The sequence below is a fragment of the Leucoraja erinacea genome, chromosome 14, assembly GCF_028641065.1.
Source record: "Leucoraja erinacea ecotype New England chromosome 14, Leri_hhj_1, whole genome shotgun sequence".
Taxonomy (NCBI): domain Eukaryota; kingdom Metazoa; phylum Chordata; class Chondrichthyes; order Rajiformes; family Rajidae; genus Leucoraja; species Leucoraja erinaceus.
In genome coordinates this window covers 46,525,069-46,544,298 of record NC_073390.1, presented here as the reverse complement: position 1 = coordinate 46,544,298, position 19,230 = coordinate 46,525,069, and the positions used below count along the sequence as shown (strand labels likewise).

Below are 19,230 nucleotides of genomic sequence, written 5' to 3'. Positions count from 1 at the left end.
TTAGTCGGGAAGTGGTGTTGGGTAAATTGAATGGATTAAAGGCCGATAAATCCCCAGGGCCAGATAGGCTGCATCCCAGAGTACTTAAGGAAGTAGCTCCAGAAATAGTGGATGCATTAGTAATAATCTTTCAAAACTCCTTAGATTCTGGAGTAGTTCCAGAGGATTGGCGGGTAGCAAACGTAACCCCACTTTTTAAGAAGGGAGGGAGGGAGAAAACGGGGAATTACAGACCAGTTAGCCTAACATCGGTAGTGGGGAAACTGCTAGAGTCAGTTATTAAAGATGGGATAGCAGCACATTTAGAAAGTGGTGAAATCATTGGACAAAGTCAGCATGGATTTACGAAAGGTAAATCATGTCTGACGAATCTTATAGAATTTTTCGAGGATGTAACTAGTAGCGTGGATAGGGGAGAACCAGTGGATGTGGTGTATCTGGACTTCCAGAAGGCTTTCGACAAGGTCCCACATAAGAGATTAGTATACAAACTTAAAGCACATGGCATTGGGGGTTCAGTATTGATGTGGATAGAGAACTGGCTGGCAAACAGGAAGCAAAGAGTAGGAGTAAACGGGTCCTTTTCACAATGGCAGGCAGTGACTAGTGGGGTACCGCAAGGCTCAGTACTGGGACCCCAGCTATTTACAATATATATTAATGATCTGGATGAGGGAATTGAAGGCAATATCTCCAAGTTTGCGGATGACACTAAGCTGGGGGGCAGTGTTAGGTGTGAGGAGGATGCTAGGAGACTGCAAGGTGACTTGGATAGGCTGGGTGAGTGGGCAAATGTTTGGCAGATGCAGTTTAATGTGGATAAATGTGAGGTTATCCATTTTGGTGGCAAAAACGGGAAAGCAGATTATTATCTAAACGGTGGCCAATTGGGAAAGGGGGAGATGCAGCGAGACCTGGGTGTCATGGTACACCAGTCATTGAAGGTAGGCATGCAGGTGCAGCAGGCAGTAAAGAAAGCGAATGGCATGTTGGCTTTCATAGCAAGAGGATTTGAGTATAGGAGCAGGGAGGTTCTACTGCAGTTGTATAGGGTCTTGGTGAGACCACACCTGGAGTATTGCGTGCAGTTTTGGTCTCCAAATCTGAGGAAGGACATTATTGCCATAGAGGGAGTGCAGAGAAGGTTCACCAGACTGATTCCTGGGATGTCAGGACTGTCTTATGAAGAAAGACTGGATAGACTTGGTTTATACTCTCTAGAGTTTAGGAGATTGAGAGGGGATCTTATAGAAACTTACAAAATTCTTAAGGGGTTGGACAGGCTAGATGCAGGAAGATTGTTTCCGATGTTGGGGAAGTCCAGGACAAGGGGTCACAGTTTAAGGATAAGGGGGAAATCCTTTAAAACCGAGATGAGGAGAACTTTTTTCACACAGAGAGTGGTGAATCTCTGGAACTCTCTGCCACAGAGGGTAGTTGAGGCCAGTTCATTGGCTATATTTAAGAGGGAGTTAGATGTGGCCCTTGTGGCCAAGGGGATCAGAGGGTATGGAGAAAAGGCAGGTACGGGATACTGAGTTGGATGATCAGCCATGATCATATTAAATGGCGGTGCAGGCTCGAAGGGCCGAATGGCCTACTCCTGCACCTAATTTCTATGTTTCTATGTTTCTATGTTCTATGTTTCTATGTTTATCCTTAAGCTGTGACCCCTTGTCCTGGACTTCCCAAACATCAGGAACAATCTTCCTGCATCTAGCCTGTCCAACCCCTTAAGGTACCTGACTAACTGTTTCTTAAATTTGCGATAATACTTGCCTCAACTACCGCCTCCGGCAGCTCGTTCTATACGCCCACTGCCCTTTGTGTAAAAAAAACCAGAGCACCTGGAGAAAACCCACGTGGTCGCGGGGAGAACGTACAAACTCCGTAAGGACAGCATCCATGGTCAGGATTGAACCCGGGTCTACAGCACTGTAAGAGTGCAACTCTACTACTGTGCCACCGTGCCACCCTTAAGAACATTAAAAAAAAAGCTAATTGTCCCTAGTGTATGAAGGATAGTGCTAGTATGTGGGGATCACTGGTTGGTGCACACACGGTGGGCCGAAGGGCCTGTTGCCACGCTGCATCTCTAAACTAAACTAATCCACAGTAATGCTCAATTTCTGTTTAACGATATGCTATCAAAACCCCTTGGGTATATACAGCCGACTGAGCCTTACCTTAAAATTCAACATATGGTTACTTAAGTATCTGACATCGACCTGGAGCGTTTCCACAGTCGGCGTCTGCTTTTCGTATCGCCTCGGATATGCTGTATTCCGTTTAATTTCAACACTCATTCCATTTGTTGTCCGCTTGATCCCTTTGGCTGTGCTCATTACGTAACCATAATCGCTTTCGTAGAAACACCAAGGTTCAGCAGGACCGTCGGATTTCTGCAAAAGAGAAAAAATAGAAAATTCAAGTTTCCCCATAAAATAAATTGAAAGGCAAACAGAATCTAGCTGTAGGTCCCAACGAGTCAATTCCTCAATCCTAGTGTCAGTGTAGTAAGGAACAGCAGATGCTGGTTTAAACCAAAGATGGACTCAAAATGCTGTGGTAACTCAGCAGGGCAGGCAGCATCTCTGGAGAGAAGGAATGGGTGGCGTTTCAGTTTGAGACCTTTCTTCAGACTGACCCGAAATGTCACCCACTGCTTCTCTCCAGAGATGCTGCCTGTCCCGCTGAGTTACTCCAGCATTTAGTGGTCTCTCTTCCGTCTATTTCATCAGGATTTATTATGTGCGTTATCATATGATTTAACTTAAGATCACTGATAATTACTCTACTAATGAAAAGCAATAGTTACAGTAATTTTACACACCACGAGTCAGTCACTACAAGGGCACATTGGCCTCTGTGTATTCAATTGTTGAAATTCTACATAAATTCCCTGAATCCATTGTTCAGGCTCTTTTGAAACCTATTACTGTATTCAAGTGATTTCATTCAGCCCGTTCAATTAAATATCCAGATCACTAACCTTATTCTTATTAGAGTCAGCCTCAAATCTTTATTGCTTGTCAATTTATATTATATCTAATATAGGCACATAATGGAAAGATAAAGTTGATGCTGGAAATGTAAACTTGTTTTTCTTTCACTCATGCAAGCATCAGTAGCACTCGTAATGTTGCCCTCTCTTGTTTTCCACTCATGAATGTATGGCGGCACGGTGGCGCAGCGGTAGAGCTTCCGCCTCACAGCGCCAAAGACCCGGTTTCGATCCTGACTACGGGTGCTGTCTGTGTGGAGTTTGTACGTTCTCCCTGCGTGGGATTATTCCGGGTGTTCCGGCTTCCTCCCACACTCCAAAGACGTGTGGGTTTGCAGGTCAATTGGCTTCCGCAGATTGCTCCTGGCGTGTAGGAATAAGAAAGTGGGATAATGAGGAACTAGTGTACGGGTGATTGATGGCCGGCGTGGACTTGGTGGGCCGAAGGGCCTGTTTCCATGCTGTATCTCTAAACCAAACTGGACTGAGCAAAATGGGCTCCGTTCTGGAAGATGGCAGTGGAGTGGAAGTGCAGCGTGAAGAATCATTTGGACCACTGCGCCTATTTATTTTTACTTATGTAACAGCACAGGGGAGTTGGTTTCTCATCTAGTACACCCATTTCCAAGTGATTACACTATGCTTTCTTTCATTCAATAGATTGCTTGCGTAGGGAACTGCTGGCTTGCAGTCAATGTAATACAATTCCAGGGACAGTATTGTTGTATAGGGCGTTTCATTATGTGTAGGAAGGAACTGCAGATGGTGGGTTGAACTGGAGACACAAAAAGCTGGAGTAACTCGGCAGGTCAGGCAGCATCTCGGGAGAAAAGGAGTAGGTGAAGTTTCGGGTCAAGTCCCTTCTTCAAACGGAGAGTCAGGGGAGGGGAGTCATTAGGTAGTAACGGGAGAGGAAAATTGCCCCCATTTTGAGTGCATCCTGTCAGCATCTTTGTCACCCATTTTATCCTATCCACCCGTAATCATTGTAATATAATTGAATGAATTGATTGAAAGAGACAGCATGGAAACAGGCCCTTCGGCCTGCAGATCATCGATCACCCGTTCACGCTAGTCCAAGGTTGTCTCACTTCCTCCCACAAGGGGCAAGTTTTGTGCAGACAATCCCATGTCCTGCCAACTCGATTCTTTCCATCTATTTTGGAGCTAAGTTAACACTAGAAAGGTAATCGCGGTTTGGACGAGCGCCCAAGATCACCCTTCAACGGAAGGCTCGAGGCCCCCGACCGCGGGAGAACAAAGAAGGTAAGAGATTGAACTTTTTTTTCGCCTTCCATCACAGTGAGGAATGTGGAGGAGTCACTGTGGTGGATGTTTATGTTCAAATGTATTTTGTGTGTTCTGTTGCTTTTTGTTGGTATGACTGTATGGCAAATCAAATTCCTCGTATGTTGCAAAACATACTTGGCTACTAAAGTATGATTATGATAGTGCCATCAGCTTACCAAAGACCAATCTTTGGCTGGTCGTATAAACATAGAAACATAGAAAATAGGTGCAGGAGTAGGCCATTCGGCCCTTCGAACCTGCACCGCCATTCAATATGATCATGGCTGATCATCCAACTCAGTATCCTGTACCTGCCTTCTCTCCATACCCCCTGATCCCTTTAGCCACAAGGGCCACATCTAACTCCCTCTTAAATATAGCCAACAAACTGGCCTCAACTACCTTCTGTGGCAGAGAATTCCACAGATTCACCACTCTCTGTGTGAAAAATGTTTTCCTCATCTCGGTCCTAAAAGATTTCCCCTTATCCTTAAACTGTGACCCCTTGTTCTGGACTTCCCCAACATCGGAAACAATCTTCCTGCATCTAGCCTGTTCAACCCCTTAAGAATTTTGTAAGTTTCTATAAGATCCCCCCCTCAATCTTCTAAATTCTAGCGAGTACAAACCGAGTCTATCCAGTCTCAACATAGTAACTTTGATACTCAGAATCATTTCCAGATTCAGCATTACTCTTCTTTTCAAGGATGGATTTTACCTGGGGCTACTTTGTAAGCAGATTATTTGCTGAATTTTGCAACCATTTCTCCAATTCCATGCTTCCATTTAGTTTGTCTGCAGCTCCTGCTTAAACCATCGGTCCTATACTTCTCATAACGCATGTTTGACGAATCGCATTAGGTTTGGTGGATGTACATGCATTCATTTTGTCACTAAAGGATTTTGTCCGTGTCTTTTTCCTATCTATCTTGCTTCATCTAAAGCCAGAAATGGAAATTATATATATTTTTTAGTTTATAGATTCATCGCGGACCCTTTGACCCACAGAGTCCCAAACCACCAGCGATCCCCACACACTAACACTATCCTACACACACTGGGGACAATTTACATTTTTACCATGCCAATTAACCTACAAACCTTTAGCGTGTGAGGAAACCGCAGATGTCGGAGAAAACCAATGGGGGGAGAACGTACAAACTCCGTACAGACAGCACCCGTAGTCGGGATCGAACCCGCGTATCTGACGCCGAAAACTCTGCAAGGCAACAACTCTACCGCTGCACCACCGTGACCGCCCTCAAGTCATGATTAATTATGGCTATCCTGTTGCGCAGCAATAATTCCTAATTAATCAGCCAGAACTCGATGCAAGCATAATGTAAACACATCTAACATCTATCCCGAGTTCCTTTAAATTGAGGAACTTAATATTTTATTAATAGCCCAGGATAGGCTCAGCTCGCATAACAGTTCACAGACGAACTTGGTTACTGTCCCAGTTTCATCAGCATTCGGTTCAGAAATTAACCAACATTTCATCTGGAGTATCATATGCAGTTCTGATCGTCCCGCTACATTAAGGATATGGAGGCTTAGGAGTGGACATAAAATAAGTCTACCACGATATCAAGATTAGAGGGCATTAGCTGCAAAGAGAACTGGACCAATTTGGATTTTCGTTTAGAGTTTAGTTCAGTTTAGTTTAGAGGGGCAGTGTGGAAACAGGGACTTTGGCCCACCGAATCTACGCTAACCATTGATCACGCGTACGTACATGAGTTCTTTCCTACAGACTAGGGACAATTTACAGAAGCCATTTCACCTGCAAACCTGCAAGTCTTTGGTAACTGGGAAGAAACCGGAGCACCCGGAGGAAACCCACGTGGTCGCAGAGAGAACGATCAAACTCCCTGCAGGTAGCACCAGAGGTCAGGATCGAATCCTGGTCTCTGGAGCTGTAAGGCAGCAACTCTACCGCTGTGTCACTGTCCTGCCCAACTCAAAGGTTGAGGGGGGACCTGATCGAAGTATATCAAATTATGAGAGGCATAGATAAGGAAGACGGTGAGAATCGTTTTGTCTGGGTGGAAATGTCAACGACAGGAGGGTAGACGTTGAAGGTAAGAAGGGTGAATTTTAAAGTCAATGTTTGGGACATTTCTTTTTTTAAGTGGTGGGTGGATAGAATGGGTTGCCAGTGGTGGTACTGGAGGCAGATGCAATAGTGGCATTTAAATGGATCACATGCAGGCAGAGGATTAATTAGTTTCATTTGCCATCATTGGCATTGTGGGCCAAAGACCCAGTTTCTGTGCTGTTTCTCCAAAAAACTAAAACTAATACTAAATCAAGAAAGCAATTTTATTTCAATGCACCACCATACCATAACATTGCAAGTACCGTAAATGCTGCCTCATTCTTGATAATGTAATGAAAAGAAAGCGATGATTATGCAAATATATTCAGCATAGCGCTAATATACCTTTCTTAAAATCCTTCCACAGTTTTTTCTTTCTCTGGGCATCATTTTTGTACAGTTCTCGACGGGCTTTTCAAGATACTTTTTTCCCTAATTTGAAAAACCTCATCTCCAGGTATAAATAAACCATGAGGGAAGATTTAGTGGAATTTATATCCCATTATTAGCATCACGAGCAAAGGTGGTTTTCACATTGTGAATTTTCAACCATTGATTTGTCAAAGAATCATCTTTTATACATTGTAATTTAGTTTAGACACACAGCATGGAAACAGGCCCTTAGACGATGAGTCCACGTTGACCATCGATCGCCCGTTCATGGAAACAAAATGCTGAGGAGATCCAAGCGATCACTGGGAGAACGTGCAAACTCCGCACAGGCAGCACCAGAGGTCATGGTCGAACCTGGGTCTCTGGCGCTGTGAGGCAGTCACTCTACAAGCTGCACCACTGTTCCACCCGCTTTGACCTCACCAGAATGATCCCAGGAATGAGTAGGTTAACCTATGATGAGCGTTTGTCGGCACCGGGCCTGTGCTCGCTGGAGTTTAGAAGAATGAGGGGGGACTCATTGAGACATACAGAATAGTGAAAGGCTTGGATAGAGTGGATGTGGAGAGAATATTTCCACTAGTGGGAGAGTCTAGGACCAGAGGTCATAGCCACAGAATTAAAGGACGTTCTTTTAGGAAGGAGATGAGGAGACATTTCTTTAGTCAGAGGGAGGTGAATCTGGGGAATTCCTTGCCACAGAAAGCTGTGGAGGCCAAGCCAGTGGATATTTTAAGGCAGAGATAGAGATTTTTTGATTAGTACATGTGTCAGAGGTTATGGGGAGAAGGCAGGAGAATGGGATTAGGAGGGAGAGATAGATCAGCCATGATTGAATGGCGGAGTAGACGATGGGCCGAATGGCCTAATTCTACTCCTATCACTACTGACCTTGGTAGAACCATACAAGCCACCCTAGGCATTTGCCTTTCTCTTCAAATAAACCCACCCGTGAATGTGTTAAAATCAAATCACTCTGCAAACGTTATATCTGCTGCAACAAATACTCATCATTGAAGACACCGTGAAGGTGTAATTGGACTATAACATATTACACAGTGATATGCACAGTCACAATGCAAACCCTATCATTGAATGTGAATGTAGGGTATTCTGTTATGCAATATTATAGAGGCAGTTGTTTCATGGTTTTGCTAATGTACTTCTAAGTGCTTTAGTTTAGTTTTGAGATACAGCATGGGAACAGGCCTTTCGGCCCACAGAGTTCGCGCCGACCAGCGATCCCCGCACACTAACACTATCCTACACACACTAGGCACAATTTACTATTTTACTACCAGCCAATTCACCTACAGACCTGTACGTCTTTGGAGTGTGGGAGGAAACATAGAAACATAGAAAATAGGTGCAGGAGTAGGCCATTCGGCCCTTCCAGTCTGCACCGCCATTCAATATGATCATGGCTGATCATCCAACTCAGTATCCTATACCTGCCTTCTCTCCATACCTTTAGCCACAAGGGCCACATCTAATTCCCTCTTAAATATAGCCAATGAACTGGCCTCAACTATCTTCTGTGGCAGAGTTCCAGAGATTCACCACTCTCTGTGTGAAAAAAGGTTTCCTCATCTTGGTCCTAAAAGATTTCACCCTTATCCTTAAAGTGTGACCCCTTGTTCTAGACTTCCCCAACATCGGGAACAATCTTCCTGAGATTCCGGGGAAACCCCCACGCAGGTCACGGGGAGAACGTGCAAACTCCGTAGAGACAAATACCCGTAGTCAGGATGGAACCTGGGTCTCTGGCGCTGTCAGGCAGCAACTCTACCGCTGCGCCACCGTACTGCCGTTTGTTGTAATGCATTCATCTGTTTGATGTGCCTCTGTGCAGGAAATCATCGATGACCTTGACTACTGCTAGCTCTCTGATGTTAGAAACCACCTGGGAGTTATTTTGAAGCAGTGGATACAATTCAGTTATCTCCATATGCAGCCTAATTCCATGGTAGCAATTGCCCTGGTTGACAGTAAGAGTCTTTCACCTTTGAATGCCAGCTTTATGCTATCGTAATGCAACTCTCTGGAACGTCAGAGGCTTCAGGGAGACTTGAGGGAAGTATATAAAATCATGAGAGGCATAGAATGGGCCGGACTTTTCCCAGTGTGGGAAACACAGTCTAACACGTGAGGTCACAGCTATAATGTGAGAGGGGGAAAGGTTTAATGGAGATGAACAGGGCAAGGTTTTTGCACACAGAGCCTGGAACAAAATATTGGTGTTTAAGAGACTTTCAGAGAGACACATGAAAGTGTAGGGAATAGATCGCGTATAGGCAGATGAGATCAGTTTAATTTGGCATCATGTTCAGCACAAACATTGTGGGCTGAAGGGCCTGTTCCTGTGCTGTACTGCTCGATGTTTTATGCAACATTGAAAATTCCTTTCATTTCTCGTTTTGCAAATACAAGCTGGTTTATATATATATATAGAGATTTTTGTCTTTAAGTGACTTACAGCCCATGAACATCCTCGTGCTCTGCAGGCAGATTCATCTGAATTCTCGTCTGGGTAGCAGTCGACTTTGACAAACTTTTGAGAATCCCACTGCACCGTGTACGACTTCCCGAATAGAAGTCGTAAACCTGTCAGCAGAGCAACCTGTGGAGAGAAAGTGACATTTCAACATTTATTTAAGTGTCAATAACAAATGCTGTGTGTGTGTGTGTGTGTGCGTGTGCGTGTGTGTGTGTGTGCGTGTGCGTGTGTGTGTGTGTGTGCGCGTGTGCGTGTGTGTGTGCGTGTGCGTGTGTGTGTGTGCGTGTGCGTGTGTGCGTGTGTGTGCGTGCGTGCGTGTGTGTGTGCGTGCACACGTGTGTGTGTGTGACGTGTGTGTGCGTGCGTGCGTGAACCTGTGTGTGTGTGTGTGTGCGTTATGCGTGTGTGTGCGTGTGTGTGTGCGTGTGCGTGTGCGTGTGTGTGTGTGTGTGTGTGTGTGTGTGTGTGTGTGAGTTTACACATTACACACACTGAACCTTTTCTGTTGATTATATTTCCTGTTGACTCATGTTTACACATTCTGTTGTGCCAAGTTAGTCCCATTTGCCTGTTTGGCCCATATCCCTCTAAACCTTTGCTATCCATTTACCCGTTCAAATGTATTTTAAATGTTGTTATAATACCTGCCTCAACTACCTCCTCTGGCAGCTTGTTCCACAGAACCATCAGCCTCTCAGTGAAAAAGTTGTCCCTTGGGTTCCGATTAAATCTTGCCCCTCTCACCTTAAACCTATGTCCACTTTTTTTTATTCCCCCTCACTGGGCAACCGGCTCTGTGCATTAAACCCGATCGACTCCCCTTATAATTTTATACACATCATAGTTCCAGCAACAGCATTTTCTGAGAGTAATGTTTAAATTATGCTGACCATTAAGTAAAAACTAGTAAGGTGGATATTCCACTTAATTCTTTCCCTGGAGGAGAAAGAAACATCACATGTCATCCAGGTAATGATGACAAAATAAAAATGCTTAATTTTAATGCAAAAATGTACCTAATTAAGCCATGGTAAATGTGATAAATATTTAGCTTTTTCTGGCAATATGCATTAAAACTGCATTAATTGGTACAATGTGCATTAATATGCATTAATTTGTACAAAAATCTGAACACCGAAAGTCATGCATCAGCATAACAAAAAAATTAATATACAACAGGATTGTTTATTCCTAAGCATTATCAAACTAAATAATGCACTGAATTATTCTACTGAGTAAAACTATCGAACAAATTACACTCTAAATGTTCCTATTAAAATAGAGTACAGTATGGGACTTCTGAAAATATAATTTTTCGGAAAAATGTCCCAGCTACAACATGTCCCAGCTACACTAGTCTCACCTGCCTGCGCTTGGACCATATCCCTCCAAACCTGTTCTGTCCATGTACCCGTCTGTTTCTTAAATGCTGGTATAGTCCCAACCTCACCCATCTCCTCTGGCAGCTTGTTCCACACATCCACCACCCTTTGTGTGAAAAAGTTACCCCTCAGATTCCTATTAAACCTTTTCGCCTTCACCTTGAACCTATGTCCTCAGGTCCTCGATTTCCCCCACTCTGGGTAAGAGACTCTGAGCATCTACCCAATCTCATTCCTCTCATGATATTGTACACCTCTATAAGATCTCCCCTCATCCTCCTGCGCTCCAAGGAATAGAGTCCCAGCCCACTCAACCTCTCCCTGTAGCTCACACCCTCTAGTCCTGGCAACATCATCGTCAATCTTCTCTGAACCCATTCAAGCTTGACAATACCTTTCCTCTAACATGGTGCCCAGAACTGAACACAATAGTTATTTTAGGTTCGTTATTTTTACTTTGTGCTCATTGTACAAGATTAGATTCAAAGCTTGAGTTCTTTGCTATGAATAGGATCCAGTAAATTATCGCGACCCATTACATCTCAACAAACATAATAGCTGACACTGGGTGACAAAAACAGAACGAGAGGCTAACAAAGAGAATGGAGACTCATGGGACTGCAGATGCTGAAATCTTAGATACTGACAATGTGGAAACAGGCCCTTCGGCCCAACGTGCACATGCCGACCAATGTGTCCCAGCTACACTCGTCCCACCTGCCTGCATTTGGCCCATATTCCTTTAAATCTCTCCTAGATGGGAACATCCTTCCTCGAATAGGTGACCAAAACTGAACACAATACTCTAAATTTGGCCTCACCAAAGTCTTGTCCAATTGTAACATAACTTCCCAGTTTTTATTCTAAAATACACTGACTGATGAAGGACAATGTGCTAAAAGCCTTCTTGACCACCCTTACTACTTGTGATGCAACATTCAAGGAGCTATGCACCTGCACTCCTAGATCCATCTGCTCTAAGAGTTTAAGAAGGAACTGCAGATGCTGGAAAATGAAAGGTGGACTAAAGTGCTGGAGAAACTCAGCGGGTGCAGCATCATCTATGGAGCAAAGGAAATAGGCCTGAAACGTTGCCTATTTCCTTCGCTCCATAGATGCTGCTGCACCCGCTGAGTTTCTCCAGCACTTTTGTCTACCATATATTATAAAGAAGTTTTCATTACCTTAGTGACTGCATTATAATTGATATTTTCCGGGGGTATCATTGTAACTTGAGTGCCCTCGGTTACATTGACAGATTTTGGAGCACTCAAGATGCCAAAAATTCTTATTTCTTCAAATGAAAGGTTGTCTGCATCAGTGTATCCGTTCTTCATTACATTGATGTGTAGAATATTCTAGAAAAAAAACAAAGAAATGTGAAAGCATCTCTCCCAGGCGAGTTTGTTCACATAAAACAGAGGGCCAGTTCAGCCCCTGGGCCAGAGTTCCCATCCCCAAATCCTTTAAAAAAAAAAAATCTTTTTATTAGAGGCATGTACATATCATATTAAAAACATTTCATGTATATTATTCCTACATTACTAATATTATCGATTGATATTAACTCTGCTTCTAGTATTTTTTTTATATAGATAGAAAATAAGAAAGAGAAATTTAAAAAAGTAGAAAAAGCATGATAAAGAAGAATGGAATAATTTACTAAAAGTACAACAATGGAGAGAAATTTGTAAAAATTATAAAGTATAAACTTTCATCTAATCCGTAATTCGAGTTTTAGTCAGGTTCACGTGCCGAGCCAGTCTACCCCATCCCTGATTCCATCGACACTTCACGCAGACCGACATAATCGAAGACTCATCCCAGAACCGGTCATTCTTTCTTCTCCCTGCTCTCATCCGGCAGAAAGTTCGGAAGCTGGAAATCACCCGCCACCAGAGTGAGTGACAGCTTCAGAATGGTCAGGCTTGTGAACGGTCCTTCCATAAGCCAAGTCACTTTCCAATTCACCTCGAACCCTACGCAGACATTGGACTTTGTCTGTGGAACGTTGAGTTCTCTTATTTTAGGTAACTTTGGAAAACGCTCCCCCCACTCCTCCTCCTCCACTACAAGTCAGCTAACCAGTTCCACAGTTCACAACAATGTATCTCTCTTGGGATCACTCTGTCCCTAGTCAACGATCAGCCTATCAGGGAAGCTCCCTGCCTGGGGTTATCTGTTGGTGGCCCAGATTTGTCCCGGACTTTTCTTGCTTCCAGGTCTTCCTCCCCTAGAATCTGTCTGAAGAAGGGTCCCGACCCGAAACACCACCAATCAACTTTCTCCAGAGATGCTGCCTGGCCTGTTGAGTTACCCCAGTATTTTGCGTCTATCTTTGATACACAACAACTCTGAGAACTATATTCTGCACTCTGTATCTTCCTCTTAGTTCTACCTACTGCACCAGTTTATATCAACGGGTCGATGGTTGAAAGGGTCAAGAGCTTCAAATTCCTGGGCGTGCACATCTCTGAAGATCCTTCCTGGTCCGAGAACACTGATGCAATTATCAAGAAAGCACAACAGCGCCTCTACTTCCTGAGAAGATTACGGAGAGTCGGTTTGTCAAGGAGGACTCTCTCTAACTTCTACAGGTGCACAGTAGAGAGCATGCTGACCAGTTGCATCGTGGCTTGGTTCGGCAACTTGAGCACCCTGGAGAGGAAAAGACTACAAAAAGTAGTAAACACTGCCCAGTCCATCATCGGCTCTGACCTCCCTTCCATCGAGGGGATCTATCGCAGCCTCAAAAAGGCTGGCAGTATCATCAAGGGCCCTACACCATCCTGGCCACACACTCATCTCCCTGCTACCTTCAGCCTGAAGACTGCAACGACCAGGTTCAGGAATAGCTACTGCCCCACAGCCATCAGGCTATTGAACTTGGCTCGGACAAAACTCTGAACATTAATAGCCCATTATCTGTTATCTGCACTTTATCAGTGTACTTATTCATGTGTGTATATATTTATATAATGGTATATGGACACACTGATCTGTTTTGTAGTCAATGCCTACCATGTTCTGTTGTGCTGAAGCAAAGCAAGAATTTCATTGTCCTATCAGGGACACATGACAATAAACTCTCTTGAATCTTGAATCTTGAGTTTGACTTGATTGTATTTATGTTTCGTATTATCTGAACTGATTGAATAGCATGCAAAACAACGCTTCCACTGTACACGTGACAATATTAAACCTGGACCTTGTTAATAAACAAATAAAGGTTGTGGTCTACTGAAAGAGCAACCATAAAAATGATTCAACCATTCATTCATTCTGATCAGAATCGCTTCAATTTTACATTCATTGGGATCAGAATGGCTCACATTAATGGGTTCACTTTTACCGCAGACAAGCAAATAATAGCGGCTGCGTGTTCACTGTCTTTTCTTGTCGAAGTTGCAAGTTGACATTGCACAGAGAGAGAACTAGGGCACGGGAACTTGGATGAACTGAACAAGCAGCTGTGCATCTTAACAAACCGAATTCAAGGACATGCAACTGAGGAGCGCTGGAACTGAGAAGCAAGTGGATTGATATTCAAAATAGATTCAGAAAAATAAATAATGAGGGCACGACAATGATTGTATTTTCAGCGACAGAAAGGGAGACAGAAAGGAGAAAGGTACATTCCATTAAAAAAAAAACTCCTACAATACCTGAAGGGATTAGCCTCTACGCTCACTCTTAATTCCCAGTTCCAACAAGGTCGATTTGCAGAAATTAATACTTACCATATTGTTCAAATGAGAACTTCCACTAGACAAGACTCAAGAGACTATATATATGTGTGCAGGAAGGAACTGCAGATGCCTCCGCTCAGGCAGACGTGATCTCCCGGTTGCTAAACACTTTAACTCCCATACCCATACTGACCTTTCTGTCCTGGGCCTCCTCCACTGCCTAACTCCAAATTGGAGGAACAGCACCTCATATTTTGCTTAGGCAGCTTACAACCCTGCGGTATGAACATTGACTTCTCTAACTTCAAGGAACCCTTGCTTTCCCTCCCTCTCTCCATCCCTTCCCCACCCTAGTTCTTTGACAAGTTTCACTGTCCACCTTCCCCTCAGCTTACAATGATCCATTCTACATTTCCTTGATCATCGACTACTTTGATCTGCTGTTTTTTCACATCTTCCCCTTATCTCTATGTCCCCCCTCTCCCTTGACTGCCAGCCTGAAGAAGGGTCTCGACCCGAATCATCACCCATCCCTTCTCTCCACTGCCTGTCCTGCTGACTATAGTGGGCTTAGCTCCTTTTGGTTTGTATTGTGCAAATGGAACAACTATATAGCAATAGTAAGTTAGATAATGAGATGCCATTTCTGCGACACAACTCAGACTATTACTGTTATTTGGTGGATAAAGGGCCTGTCCCACTTACACGACCTTGGCTCGCAAATTACGCGACCTCGTGGTTGCTTGAGGCGTACGGGCACCGTATGGCCGTGCGGGGCTGGTCCCACTTAGAAGCGCGGAGGGGTATGGTGTTATGCGGGCTGGTCCCGACATCGCGCGGGGCTCCGAAATTCCTGCAGTGACCGAAATCTTCGCTCGCCAACGGCCTGTCAGCCCGCATACACTCGCAGGCGCATTGCGGTCGTATGCAGCATCTTGACGGCGTACGCCTAGCGCGTGGCGTTGCATGATGACGTCACCGCCCGATGCAGTGCGACGCCCAAATTCAGTCGGCCCGCCTCCTGCCCAGCTGATTTGTAAGCATGACCGAAATGACATCACGCGCGACCTCCGCTTGGTCGTGCTAAACGCCAGCAATCGCATGCAAGTGGGACACGCCCTTTAGTCTCACCATTACTTTCAGGGTAAAATCCAGCGTACACCAATTCAAAAATTCGCTGCTCCCATCTCTGGTTGAAACAAGTTAAGCTGAATTGACAAATACAGTGTTGATCTAATTTTTGCTCTTCTCTGGCCTCTGAGCAATTCAATAAGCATGGAGCCAAAAGCAGGCAAAGCTGGCTTCTGTGGCATGGTGGTACAGGTGCTGCCTTACAGCGCCAGGGACTCGGGTCCGATTCTGACCACGGGTGCTGTCTGTGCAGAGTTTGTATGTTCTCCACATGACCTGTGTGGGTTTCCTCTGAGATCTTCGCACTATAAAGATGTACAGGTTTGTAGGTAGTTGGCTTGGTGTAAATGCAAAATTGTCCCTGGTGTGTGTAGTGTTTTTTTCCCCACTCATTATTGTATTGTTTACAGTGTACTATGTTTACATATTGTGATGTGTTGCTGCAATTAAGAATTTAATTGTTCTGTCTGGGACAATGACAATAAAACATAGAAAATAGGTGCAGGAGTAGGCCATTCGGCCCTTCGAGCCTGCACCACCATTCAATATGATCATGGCTGATCACCCAACTCAGTATCCTGTCCCTGCCTTCTCTCCATACCCCCTGATCCCTTTAGCCAAAAGGGCCACATCTAACTCCCTCTTAAATTCAGTTCATTGGCTATATTTAAGAGGGAGTTAGATGTGGCCCTTGTGGCTAAAGGGATCAGAGGGTATGGAGAGAAGGCAGGTACGGGATACTGAGTTGGATGATCAGCCATGATCATATTGAATGGCGGTGCAGACTAGAAGGGCCGAATGGCCTACTCCTGCACCTAATTTCTATGTTTCTATGTTAAATATAGCCAATGAACTGGCCTAAACTACCATATGTGGCAGAGAATTCCAAAGATTCACCACTCTCTGTGTGAAAAATGGTTTCCTCTGTGAAAACACTCTTGACTAGGGTAGAGTTAATGTGGGGGGATTGCTGGTCGGTGCGGACTCGGTGTGCTGAAGGGCCTATGCCTGCACTGTATCTCTAAACCTGCAACAATATTCTATCCACTTAAGAGGAGGGGAAATGAGTTACTTCAGGAGTTGCACATTATGAATTTATCTATTATGCTTCAGTCTCTTTGGGTTCCTTTCATAATCATTAAAAGGCTAAATGCTGCAGTGTCAGACTATGAGCTGATCTCATGGATCCAGTAAAGCCCCATCATTTATTATTTAAATTGCTGATCTGCACAATTTGAGCTTCATTTGCAGGTCTTAAAGTGAGTGGGAACAGATACTTCAGAATTGAAGCAGACAGCCATTGCTCAAAATGGCAATATGCACCAGTTTAAGGCTAGCTGGCCTGTATATACATGGAACTAAAATGACCAGTGTTTCAATCGTTATGAAGACCGCATAATGGAAGAATTGCCACGTTCGGGTCATAAGATAGGTGGCGCAGTGGTCGAGTTGCTGCCTTACAGTGCCAGACACCTGGGTTCGATCCTGACCATGGGTGCTGTCTATACTGAGTTTGTTCGTTCTCTCTGTGACTGCGTGGGTTTTCTCCAGGTGCTCCAGTTTCCTGCCACATTCCAAAGGCGTACAGGTTTCTAGGTTAATTGGCTTCTGTAAAATTGACCCTAGTGTGTAAGATAGATGGCTGACCGCCAGTCGGCACTGACATAGATGTGGACCAAACACGGGCAGATGGATCGATGCAGCTGGGACATATTGTCCGGTGTTGGCAAGCTGGCCCAAAGAGTCTGTTTCCACACTGTATTACTCTGTGATTCTATGACATGATGGACCAAAGGACATGTTTCCATGTGGCATCTTTAAACTAAACTAAATAAATGATGTTGCATGAAAGCATTTGTGTTGGTAGCCTGGTATGAAAATAAGGACTACTTGCTTTTCAAAGGCATTCTTCCCCACCATGATGGTACACTGTGCCTTGGAAGTGGTGACAGACAAGGTGTTCATAAGATCTAGGAGCAGAATTGGGCCATTCGGCCCATCAAGTCTACTCCACCATCCAATCATGGTTGGTCTGTCTTTCCCTCTCAACCCCATTCTCTTGCCTTCTCTCCATAACCGTTTGCTGTTAAAAATACATGCTGGATCTGGGAACAAGGGCAAGAAGGTATGGCCCCTTCAGGGGGAAGCTACAGTAGGAGCTCATTAATTGATTGATGCAGAGAGTTGATGGATTATTTTTTTTTAAGATGGGGGAGATGGTTAGTAGTCTTCTTCTTGCATATGGCGTGCACAGCCTAAAGTTGTAGATCAAGGGTAGACATCCAGGCCAGGACAGCATCAGTTACTGGGTGGATGGCTTTGATGCCACCAGGGAAAAGCCTCAGTGAGCAGTCATACACGATGTGTGGGATGGTCTGGTCTGGATGTCCGCAGTCGCAAGCAGGGCTGTCTGTCATCCCCCACTTATGCAGGTGATGGGCTGTTCTTGCATGGAGGGTGCGGATTCTGTTCAGGGTTAGTCATTGCTTGCGATGGAGGTCAAAACCCGGTGGTTTCACTGTAGGGTCTGTGATGAACTCTCCGTTGTTGGTGCTGGCATCTTTCCAGTCTTGGAGTCAAATGGTTAGTAGTGATGATCCCTCATTGTTAGCTCCACAATTCCATTCAGTTTTAATGAAAACATATAGAAATCTTGGAGATCAGTACACCAAGACACCATGAAGAGCAGATAATGGAATCTTGCATTGAACACAAAGTGCTAAGTAACTCACTAGGTAAGGCAGCATCTCTGGAGGGCATGGGTTGGTGATGTTTCGGGATGGGACCTTTCTTCAGACTATGAGGTCATTGAAGGAAACAGAGACTGAACTGATTTTTTTTTTAACTGGGAGATGGTGAATTACTCCAGTACTTTGAGATCAATATAAAGTTTGCCGATAACTTAGGCTGAACCTAGCGACGTGAATAGTTTTTTTTCCATAATGACACAAACAAAAAATAGTAAAAATGGGCAGAAATATGTTGGATGCGACTCCATGCAAAGACAGCTAAAGAACTTTAAGAACATGAATTTCACAGTGTTTGCATTTTTCACATGTGACAATAAAATCACCATTAACCATTAAATGATGCTTTCCAGAACAATAACATGCAATGTCAAAAAAAAGAGAACATACAGGCTCATACCAGGATTGTGCTCGTTTTATGCAAAAGAATTTCTAGTTCAATATATATTACGTGATGTGATCTTGGAACTTGTCAATAAGCACAAATCCTTGACATTCATAGACAATAACCTTCTTAAGTTGATAAAGTAAGTTACATGAATTCATAAACATGAGAAAAGATTAGAAAATAAAAAGAGGTAAATCAATGTTACATATTGACAACTTCTAGCCCGACATTTCCGAAAAGAGGTGAAAGTCTTTAAAAATGAAACCAAAACCCAAGCAAGATCAAGAGGCAAAAATTAAAGGCTGGAGGAACTCGGCAGGTCAGGCAGCATCCGTGGAGCCAAGTGACAGGCGATGTGTTTGCGTTTTTGTTTGGAACCCTTTATTGGACTGGTGGAGTGGAGTGGAGGGGAGGAGGGGGGAGCAGGAAGAGGGAGCAAAGCCTTGCAAGTGATAGGTGGATACAGGTGTGGGGAGGGGGTCTGGCTAGGAGAGATGGATGGAGTACGTGGCAGGGATAAAAAAGAGTTAACATGGTGGTAAGATAAGAGTGAAGTGTAAAAGCCGGAGTGAGAGATATTGGTGGAAGGGATTGGGGAAAGGAGGAAG

The 19,230-nt window shown here is 44.2% G+C and overlaps 1 protein-coding gene across 2 annotated transcripts in view; it reads right to left on the bottom strand.

Moving 5' to 3' along the window:
- Positions 1-19,230, bottom strand: part of si (sucrase-isomaltase (alpha-glucosidase)) — a 194,663-nt gene that overhangs the window by 75,944 nt on the left and 99,489 nt on the right. For both annotated transcript variants that reach the window (XM_055646336.1, XM_055646337.1), the window contains 3 exons: positions 11,852-12,025; positions 9,265-9,408; positions 2,187-2,402 (listed from right to left, as the gene is read on the bottom strand). In XM_055646336.1, the coding sequence (XP_055502311.1) occupies positions 2,187-2,402; positions 9,265-9,408; positions 11,852-12,025 (534 nt within the window). The remainder of the gene's footprint in view (positions 1-2,186; positions 2,403-9,264; positions 9,409-11,851; positions 12,026-19,230) is intronic.